This window comes from Poromitra crassiceps (assembly GCF_964638095.1).
Source record: "Poromitra crassiceps genome assembly, chromosome: 4".
In the NCBI taxonomy this organism is placed as follows: Eukaryota; Metazoa; Chordata; class Actinopteri; order Beryciformes; family Melamphaidae; genus Poromitra; species Poromitra crassiceps.
Genome location: NC_139626.1, coordinates 33,904,861 through 33,916,181, shown reverse-complemented (window position 1 = coordinate 33,916,181; position 11,321 = coordinate 33,904,861). Strand labels below are relative to the sequence as shown.

At 47.1% G+C, this 11,321-nt stretch overlaps 1 protein-coding gene across 1 annotated transcript; it reads right to left on the bottom strand.

The window, feature by feature from the left end:
• Positions 1 to 6,655: 6,655 nt before the first annotated feature.
• Positions 6,656 to 10,614, bottom strand: foxj1b (forkhead box J1b; the record flags this gene model as incomplete). The annotated part of the gene is made up of 2 exons (XM_083635386.1): positions 6,656 to 7,567; positions 10,021 to 10,614. 2 exons carry the CDS (start codon positions 10,612 to 10,614, stop codon positions 6,656 to 6,658), a joined length of 1,506 nt encoding a protein of 501 aa, XP_083491512.1.
• Between the last annotated feature and the right edge of the window lie 707 nt (positions 10,615 to 11,321).

The following is an 11,321-nucleotide window of genomic DNA, read 5'->3' as shown; positions in this document are numbered from 1 at the left end:
TTGAAGGCGACTTTACGACGGTGAGGACTCAATCACAGCAGATATCCGCTGATAGCCTACCACGGAGATCTCAGGCACAGGCAGCAAAACCGACGCGCTGATAGAAAAATCTCCATGGACGCGCCGCGCTGCGCTCAGGCCTCGCCCCCCGACACGCCCCGTGCGATGTCGTCATAATCGCCGTGCGCCCTATGCGCTTGGCTGGGCGCGAAGAGTATGCCAGAAGCTTAAGACTACATGGTGCACTAGTCATAAAATTAAGTTAGTCGTAACTTTGAGTTCTACATCGGACGTAGCGTTACACCTAGGCATACGCCCAGCTGGTGCACTCGGCTGATCTTGTCACAAGTCCGAGTCCGAGTCGAGTTTCAAGTATTTACCTTCCAAGTCCGAGTCGAGTCGGAAGTCGTCAAATTTGCGACTCAAGTCGACTCGAGTCCGATTCCCTATGACTCGAGTCCCTATGACTCGAGTCCAATTGTCTGCCAATGACACATCCTTTACATAGAGCAGCTACATTAAACAGATTACTGATGCTGCTAGCAGGGCACTGCCAAGGTGGCCTTAGGGATCTCAGGGCATCACAGCCAGTGGGAGGGGCAACGGAGGCCATGGCCTCCATGGTCTCTGTGTAATTCCCACCCTGGTACTGACCCAGTGGTAATGAAAAGAAAAAAAAAGCAGATTTTGAGTACTAGAAAAGAGAATGCTTGCCCTTGTCCTTGCCCTGTATCTCTGAAATATCATGAAGCAAAAAAACAGCCTTGGTTCCATAAGTCCAAGAGGTCTGAGAATTTCCTCAGCCTTCTGAGGACAAGTTCATCCTTCAACTGAAGTGAAAACATGAAAATGATCCCATATTGGAGTTGGACGGTTTTCATGGCACAACAGCGACAGATACATGTAGATAGATGCCTTCCAGAGGGGATATAAACCATTATAAGCCAGGCTAGGCTGCTCCTACAGTGACAGCCCGGCTTGTTCCTCCTTCCGTGAGCAGGTCCGCGTGCTGGGTAGTCCCGATGGGTAGTCCCAGCCTCTCAGCCACCTCACTGAATAGAGCCACGGGGATCTGGCTCCATAGAGATAGTGTTATCTGGCCCGCCATGGGGCTCTGATGGCAGCCTGGTACACACACGCTGGACGGGGAGCGCACACATCAGCGCACACGCAGACAAAGAGACCCACGGACCAACGCAAACATTAGGGGACACATAAATGTAAGCGGACACAAACGCATGTGCACAGCACACACACTCAAATAGAGACAAATGTTTAAGTTCACATCGGATGGATACCTCTTTACCCTCTTTACAAAACTTGACAGTGATAGTGACACTGCAAACACACAATTGGGGGGGGGGGGGGCATTGAAATTTGCTACTAGCAGAGGTTAATTGTAGGCCTAATAATAATTGGTACAAAATGATTATAACTGTCCCAAACTGTGTCACTTTTTCACTTGCTAAAGAAAGAGTGCTTTCAGGGTGTTCCCTGCTGTTTTTAGGAATCTGAATTATTCCACCCATTCCTGGAGATCTCCACAGTCACATGACCTGTCGCCACTGGGAGCCGTGAGCCAGAGGGACGGGATAAGCCGCATTTCTCCCCTTTTCCTCTGCATTTTCAATTAAAAAGAGATTTGAGGTGGAAACGCACGTTTTCATATGGGCGGGGCATAGAACCCAAATCTGGGGAAGGGTTGGCTGCGGCGGATTCGCAGGGCATGCGGCTACCAAGTAGGCTACAGTATGTCTCTTTCTCTGATCGCACACTCCCATCTCAGCAGAACATGATGCTGCAGGACCTATCGTGCGTTCCTTTATCGCAAAAATAACTGGGATGTGGAGGCTAAATGACGTCACATCCGTTTTGTTAGCGTTCCATTTGCAGAAAACTTGAGCTGGGAAGTTCACTGTTTGTTCACTGGTCAGATCCAGTCGCTAGCCAGGCTAGCCATTGTTAGCAATAATAGTTGATAAAGTATTTTGCGCATACAAACACTGCAGCCTCATGTCCACACAGATAGAAGTTAGGCAGTGCTGTGTGTACAGCTGATTTAATGAGACACAAACAAAACAGAAGTGCTAAACAACAGTACGATAACTACTGTTGTTGCGCGGCGCAGCCATCTTGGATTTTTGAGGTCGGGGCTGCTGAGGATCCTACGAGTTTGGAATGGGAAATACCAGCTCTGGTGACGTCACCGTCCCAGCTCATGACCTTTGAACCGTAAGATTACCAGTTCCCAAGGAATGCACGACTACAGTCAATGTTGAGTGGGCCCCAGGATTGGCCAATATGCAGCACATAGCTCAAATCTCCCACACAGTGCATCCACACATCATACACATCATACCACACAGTGCATCCACACATCATACACATTTCATTCACCAACTGAAGTAGTGTTGATAGCTGACATTGAAATAAATGATGGTCATGTGTGTATGGTCATGTACATGTGAACGCTAATGTGGCTTCATTGGATCAATGTCGCTCGACTGTAGCCCACCTGAAGTCACCATTCCTTTGTTCAATAACACAAACCTTGTGAGTTCTTAAACCTAAACCATGCAATGAATTTTACAACACTAAACACTAAAACAGTCTGTTTTTTTTTATAGTAGGCCCTATGCATTTTTTTTTATCCGTCAGCCGGAAAAAAAGTTCAGCACAGAAACCTTGCAAACTGAAACTGAGTCCGATGCGTTTTATTAATACGTTTGTCGTTCTATTCGCAATGCGAGACAAATGTTCATCCTCTCCTGTATCCACATTACAACATGACAGGTGACAGGCAGCAGTGGCTGATCTGCAGCAGTGGTTAGATTAGATTAGATTAGATTATTTTATTTGGTGGTGATGTGGACTGGAGAAGGCAGATGGCAGCAGGTCAGGAATGGTAGCCGTATCACACTGAACAGGGGCTCTGCACTCGGGTAGATTAGGGTAGGTGTCCTGGTCGCTGCACCAGCGCCTCCTCTGGTCGGTCGGGGCGCCTGGTCAGGGCGGAAGAGAACTAGTGGGAATAGCATGATCCTCCCACGTGCTACGTCCTGCCGGTGAAGCTCCCCGCTGTCAGGTGAAAAGAAGCAGCTCGCAACTGTGCATGTGTCAGAGGAGGCATGGTGCTAGTCTACGGCTCTCCACAGATTGACGGAGGGTAGAGCAGCGACCGGGGCAACAGGGTGGGGGAGGGGGGTCAGAAAAGAACAAAAAAATAATTTGGTTAACCTCTTCCCACTTTTCCCATGGGCCTTGCGTCTTGCACTCAAGTCAAATTGTCAGAGGATAAACACCTATTTTAGACAGTACAGGTGAGTATAATGAAAATAACACCTTGCATGGGCGCTTGGCCAATCCTGCCGCTTGAGATGCTGCAAGAGGTGGACGCAGGAGGTGTTTTACTTGCAAAGGCTGTGGGTTCCATAATAACCCCAAACTAACAGGATGCTTTTATTGTGAAGTATGTAGCCTATAGGTTGTTTGCATTGCAACCACATGATTCCGATGATGCCGATGACGTCGCTGGGGGGCAGCTCTCCCAGAGCTATGGAGAATGGAGAAAAGCGAGTATGCAAGAGGGTTGGATGCCGCTCCATGCTGCAGGTATCGCAAGAAGATTGCAAAACATAAAGGATATGATCCATAAACAATGAAAAGAACATGTCATTTGCATTGCATTTTGCTAGTGCTTTCCTATGTAGCCTGCTGCTGGTTGCTAGTGCGTTCCTATGTAGCCTGCATTTTGCTAGTGCGTTCCTATGTAGCCTGCTGCTGGTTGCCCCTGCAGCAGGATAAAATGGCAAAATTGCCACCAAGCCGATGGTCAATAGGTTGAGGCCACGTCTCGTCATAGACGCTGGTTTAGCTGGCTCAGCCTGGCTGGGGGCGTGGTCAGGGTGGGGTAAAAACCCCTGTTCTATCCTTCAGCAAAGTTAGAATTTAGCTGATAGCCCAGCCCAGGCAGACACGATCGGGGATTTAACCACCGCAGTAATCGCACATCTGAGCAGACGTCTTGTGTTCTGCTCTAGAACCCCCAAACCTGTAGTTTAGAGCCGCAGCACCGTCTTTTGGTGAGTCAGCCCATGAGATATATGGGCGGTTTTACCCCACTCACGCGCCAGCCGTTTCACATTTTGTGGGCGTTCCCAGACATGCGGACTGTCTCTATGGTCTCGCTCCGGTCGCCATCTTGATGTGACGTCACCTGACCTGAAAAGGCCATAGGGATAGGGAGGTGCTAGAGAGTTGGGATTGGTGGGGTGGTTTAGTGGCTAGGGGGATATGTGTGGTGTTTGGAGGGGGGTCGGGGGCGGGGGAAGAAAGTGACGGAGTCTAAAAGGTTTGCGCTTGTTAAATGACACCATTTATTGCATCAAGACATGATTGCATTTTTTAACAGCTTAAAAAAGTAGTACAAATGAAAATAATAAGGTGAGATCAAAGAGCTCATATCAAATTTGATCCATATGATATAAAGAGAAAACCTAGCTTTTAATAAGAGTTGAATTCACATATCTGTTTATAAATTGTTTTCCCCAAACCAACAGATTTCAAACATAATATCTTGAAATTCAGATTTATGAAAACAAACCATAAACATAAAAAAGACATACACCAAAATAACCAATAAAGACAAAAGGAAATCCATCACCCAGTGACAGAATACAGAGCTGTCTATAGTTCTCACTCCTCGCTTCTTTTCTGATTTATCAACACAAAAACACCAATCAACTGCATATTCCTTATCAACAGTTTGGCGGAATGTAATCAACAAATGCCCGGTTGAGCATATTTGGAAAATATAACAGTAGATTTCAGCAAACACAACTGTTGCTGTCAGATTCCATTATTGCAGCATTGAGTTCATGGCAAAAAGAAGAAGAAGAAGAAGAAGAGATATGGACAAATATGCATCATTGCATTATGGTCAGTTCAACTTCAGAAAACAAGATGTAGCCTAGATCATTTTTAATACCATCAAAATGAAACTAAAAATTCTGAAAAACCTCTCACTAAAACTGCTGCCTATCAAAGTGCATAATGTTTTTTTTAAGACAGACAAGAAGGCGATCAATGTCAGGTCTGCTCCTCTCTTTTGCTTTGCAATACATAACTGTAGACAAAATGGCAAATGCTTATGCCCAGTTCCATGATATACTGTATACCTCAGTGAATATATATTAAATTGATTATGTGATAAAGTCATAACTGACCGATTACTAATCTCTCAAGCTATGAATTTACACTTTTCTCATCTCTGTCTCGCTGACACTCGACAATTTGTGATCAAACAAAACATCATCTTTCAGCATCACAACATAGATCACTGAGATGAATTGCAGATGTCATTGCATGTTGGTAAAAAAAAACGTTTGACGCTAATGTAGCAAAATACAAGTCTGTATGTCTTCTCAGTCCCACCATTACAGTGTTTGTCTTCTCAGTCCCACCATTACAGTGCGTGATTGTAGAGAGAGTGCCATTTGAAGGAGGGTGGTGGTTGATTGAAGTGATTTTTTTTAGTGAGTCCCTCCCAAAATCTGCATCTGTCTCAGTGAAAGTTTGATCAAAATTTCCGAGCTACAAAGAGCTTCTTATAAATTAATTCCTGCAAGTCCAATGTAAAGGGTAATACCGGTGTTCTATTTAAATTTGTGCCAACCGTCTTTCCCCTTTCCTTGACATCCTTCGTGACTCGACTGCATACAGTCAGCATAGTTGGAGATATCAGCGCTCGTTTTCCTCGTCAGAAGAAACGCCAAAGTCTCACCATCGCCAGATTGCCTATGGGGCCTAAGGGAGTGAATTCCCCATTCCTTTTCCCCATTGACGTTTTGTAAAATCCATTAGAAAAGTGTTTTACTTGGACAAACCAAGCGATTCAGCTATATTTAGAATCACGAGAGACCATAGAACATTTCACTCCCCCCCCTTCAAAAGGGGGTATTTTATTTTGTTCTCTTTGTTCTTTTTTTGTTGGTTTGTTTGTTTGTTTTTGTTTTGTCCGAGTGAAATGTTCTGTGGTCTCTCATGATTCTGAATATAGCTGAATGACTTGGTTTGTCCACATAAAACTCTTTTTATAAGGATTTTACTAAATGTCTATGGAAAAAATGAATGGGGGAATTTCACTCCTAGGCCGCATGGCGAACCCGGAAGAGGTCGTAACTTCAGGGGCACTTTATTCGCTGCCATTCATGACAAACAACTTCTGCAGACTTGAAAATGGTCCAATCAAGATGATCCATCACAGCACACACAGAGGCATCATCTGCTTTCTGTTTCATTCTCTTTTCATTGTGCTCCGTTTCCTGTCAATCAGCTGACACCCGTCCCCTCCAGGACAAAAACATGTTGCCTCTAAAACTTTATTGTCACATCCATGTCTTTAAATTTGGGGCGTCTTTACTAGCCGGTACAGCAGTTAATTTCAAGCAAGGTTTGACACTGTATTTTAAAAATGAAAAATTTGTCAATGTAAAAAAAAATATATAATAATCCAATTGCGGCATGCATTGCAAAATGATTGTGGGAAATGTAAACTAGACATAGACATAAGTAAATGGGCTGTAACTCTAATTGACAGCAGTAATCTCCTTTAAGGGCAATATCATTAGTAGTCACGGAGTTTGCGGTTCAAAGGTCACAGATAGGCCTCCACCCTTTCCCATGGCTGCAGCTCTGTGAAGAAGCCCTCGCACAGGCCGAAGCCCTGATCCAGTGTCAGTGGAATCACCTGCGCCTCCTGCTTGATCTCCTCCCACGGCTGCAGCGCCACCTCCTCCTGGTCTGGGAACAGCGTGTGGGGCTCCTCGAACTGCTGCAGGGGGTGATGGGGCTGGAGCAGCTGATCCTGGTCCAGCTGCTGCAGGGGGTGATGAGGCTGGAGCAGCTGATCCTGGTCCAGCTGCTGTGGATGCTGCTGCTGGGGCGAGCCGTTAACCAGACACTCCATGGGAGCGCCGTTCAGATCCATGTAGCCGTAGGACTGCTGGTGGCTCGCCAGCTGGCTCTGACTCAGGAGCTTCGGGCCTCCTCCCACGCCACACCACCTCCCCAGCCCCAGCGAGTGGCTGGGGAGGTGGCGGGAAGCCTCCATCTCGCAGCCCAGGGAGCTCAGTGCCATGTTGATGTCCAAGTCCTCGAAGTTGCTGCAGTTCCCGCTCATCACGTCGTCGAAAACGGAGGCCAGGTCGAAGTCGCCCCGCAGGACATCGGCGCCGTGGGCTTCCGTGGCGAGCAGAGGAGACTTGCTCGTCCGCAGGGCCTTGCTGCTGTTTCTGGAGGACAGGTGCTTTCGTTTGCTCGCCCCGCCTTGGTAAGGGCAGCCATTTTGGGCAGCGTGGTAGCCAGTTTCGCCGCCGCCGCCTTGCAGCAGTTTGCTCTGACCGCTGTAGTGGTTGGCCGACATCCTCCTGCGCTTGAAGATGCCGTTGACAAACATGTCGGCGTACAGCGGGTCGATCTGCCAGAAGCCTCCTTTCCCTGGTTGGTCTTTCTGCCTGGGGACCTTCATGAAACACTTGTTGAGGGACAGGTTGTGGCGAATTGAGTTCTAAGAACAAAACAAAAAGATGGTGTAAGGCAGTGCATGTCTGATTTTCATTCGAGTCGAACAAATGAGGGTTACTCATGCAAAATGCGTCAGTGTGTTTTTGTAAGGGAGACGTGGAGAGAGGAAGAGTGGGGCGGTATTGTTGTTGTTTGTATAGGAAAAGCAAATGTACCTAATGAGGCTTTAATATAGTAACACGCAGCTCTGTGCATTTCAAACATGATCAGCTGTGCTGAGCTGCCAGCTCTCTCCGGAGCCCTCATTAACGCAGGCGCGCGCACGTGTGCACACATACACACACACACGCACACATACACACACACACACACACACACACACACACACACACACACACACACACTACACACACATACACATACACACACACACACACACACACACACTACACACACGTACACACACCCACCCACCCACACACACACACACACACACACACACACACACACACACACACACACACACACTACACACACGTACACACACACACACACACCCACCCACACACACACACACACACACACACACACACACACACACACACACACACTACACACACACACACACACACACACACACACACACACACACACACACACTACACACACACACACACACACACACACACACACACACACACACACACACACACACACACTACACACACACACATACACACACACTATACACTACACACACACTATACACACACACACACACCTCTCCACCCCCACCCTGGTACACTTGTCACCATTCCCTTCAGACAAAACCCTGTATGAGCGCTCTCTTGGGGGATTTGTGTGTGTGTGTGTGTGTGTGTGTGTGTGTGTGTGTGTGTGTGTGTGTGTGTGTGTTCTCTTGGGGGATGGACATGTCAGAGAGACGGTGTCATTAAAAAACACTTCAATCATCAAAGGCAGAAATGGGAACTGAACCCATTGAGTTAGCTGTAAAGCATACAATCATTTACTTGTGTTTTATGTACTTATCTTATACCACATCTAATATATTCATGTTTTCCCCCCACATACAGGACTTTTTCCACAGGGTCTTGTCCAGTGTTCGGCAAGCGACTGAAAATGAGTAATTAGTTACAGCATTTAGTTACAATAACTGTAACTAATTACTTTTGCTCTCAAAAAGTAATTGAATTTCTTTACAAATGACTGCATAATAAAAGTAATTATAGCTGCTGCGCAGCAATGGGTCGTGGCCGGGCAAGTCTCAAGGCTTTGTGCTGTTATGACATCACAATTGCTCAAGTGACATCAGTGATGGCATCACAATTGCTTGAGTGACTGATGACATCACAAATACAACCTAATTGCCCTAGGTAATTAAGGCAATTAGGCTATACACGGGGGAGAATTCAACGTTTTGATGCACTGTGGGCTCAATTTTTGACCAATCAAAAATCTGTTTGATACTTTTGTGTAGGACAGTCTAACGATGCAGTTGCTGAAGTTTGGTGTCGTTTGAAGAAAAAATGTGGGAGGAGTAGGGTTTAATTAGTTTTACAGTTTTTGCAGTTGTGCGGTCTTTAGACTTCATAATTGGCCATAGGTTTCATTGTACAAAACTTTGTCCTCATTTGGGCCCACATTTCGGTGAAAGTTGCAAAGCCGTAGCACGTATGCCTGATTTTTTATGAATTTTCAAAGTTTGAAACTTTAGACGGTCGCTGTAGTGCCACTGTTAGGACTATTGGCCCCAAATTTGCGTCAAAGACGTTTGGCATGGGACTGGACCTTTGTGCAAAGTTTTTATGCATGGGAAGTCGAACTTCCCGGGAGAAGAATAATACAGGCAAATACAATAAGTGTATTCGCTGGCCCGGCCACTAATTAGTTACTAGGGAAAGATAGGTAGCTTGTGTGTTACCTCATTTTATTTGTTAGCTTCAATTCTCTTAATAATGCACACTTCATTTTTGTGTTGCTGTGGCACAGTGTGGGATAAGACAACTGTCAAAATAGCATTTAATAGCTATAACCTGGTATGACACATCTCTCCCTATTTTATAGGGTTAATGTTCTTGTACACTGTCCCTGTTTTAAAAATAAAGAAATTCAATTCAAATTCAATTCAATTCAAATTTGATCTATCATTGTATCTATCACTATGATGAAAAGTAGCCTAAGTAGTGCAACAATCAAACACAACAGATAGGCCTATGCAGTGTTGGGCAAGTTACTGAAAATTAGTAATTAGTTACAGTGACGAGTTACTTCTCTCAAAAAGTAATTCGTTAGATTACTAGTTACTGCAAAAAGTAGTGGAATTACAGTCATGTGTAAGTTACTCCCAACACTGGTTTTGTCTGATATCTTGTCCTAAAGCAGGGTGTCTGGCGGTGACACTGCTGTCCCTGGTCACCCTTCTCTCCCTGGCCATTTATCGAACTCATCAATAATCGAGGGAGAGGTGTCGGTTACCTGCCAGCTGGGCTCTGCGTGTTTGTAGTAGCAGAAATTCTCCGTTATCCAATTATAGATGGTGGACAGAGTGACTTTGGGCTGCTTGCTGGCCTGCATGGCCATGCAGATGAGCGAGGCGTAGGAATAGGGTGGTTTGACTTTCGGGTTGGTTTTGTAGTCGATTTCGGCCGGCGGGCTGGCCTGCACGGGGATATGGTGGTACCCGCCACCGTGCCCGATTTGTGTGTAACTGGCGAGCCGTGGGTCCGTGTTGGAGTCGCTGCCGGAGGTAACGGGGCTCCCGAGGTACAGAGGCATCCCGGTGGCGGCCGTGTCCCCGGCAGGAGGGCTGCATGGGGAGTCGGTGCCTCCTCTGGGGAAGCCCAGGCGCTTGAGGTAGAGCAGGTGCTGCTGCTGCTGCAGTGCGAAGGACGGGCAGCCAGGGCGCTCCGGGTCGGCGCTGACGATGGAGAAGTTCTGGAGCCAGTGGAGGCTGGTGAGGCTGTCATCCAGGTGGACAGATTCGGGCCCCGCGGCCGGGTCCTCCGGGTGAACCGCCAGCCACTTCTCCTTAAACTTGTTGGCGATGTCGGGGCTCATCAGAACTGGCATGCTGGCTTGACGCGCGCAGCGGGGGAGTGAAGATTGGGCAAAGTCTTCTCAAATTGGCATCAAGACTTTCGCTGCATCTCTTGGTTAATATGGCCTAAGGGGGGAAACATAAAAAAAACTGCGATCCCCCCCTTTTTCCCCCTTATGGTACACTCCTCTTTACGCACGGATGAAATGTCGTTTGGTCAAAAATAATCAATATGAGCAATAAAGTCCCCCAACAAATTGTCAAATGGTGCAACCTGTTCCTAGCTCTTGGTGTGTTGGGAGGTGATGCTGTGTGTGCACCTGTTGCCTCGGCCCAGCCGTCCCTGCTCTCCTCTCCTCTCCAAGGACTCAGCGGCGCATCTAGTCTGCGCAACAAGTGCAGCGGGGGGAGGGCGGGCAGCATCCAGGCAGCAGCTCATATGGAGGAGGGGGGTAGATCCATGCCAGGGCAGGCCAAACTCTTCCTTTTCCACACGGTGACAGTGGGGCCTGTGGGTCTGTTGGAGTTTCGGTGTGGATGAAAACACGAGAATGTGTGGCGGTTGTAGAATTAGTTGCTCCTATAGCTGAAGAGACGGCCCACTTTCCCTTTAAACATCCAGGGTGTCTGTGATTGGTTGGCTGCCCTGTCCTTGGCTTCTCACTTCTCACTCTCTCTCTCTCTCTCTCTCTCTCTCTCTCTCTCTCTCTCTTTCTCTCGCACAAACACACACACACAC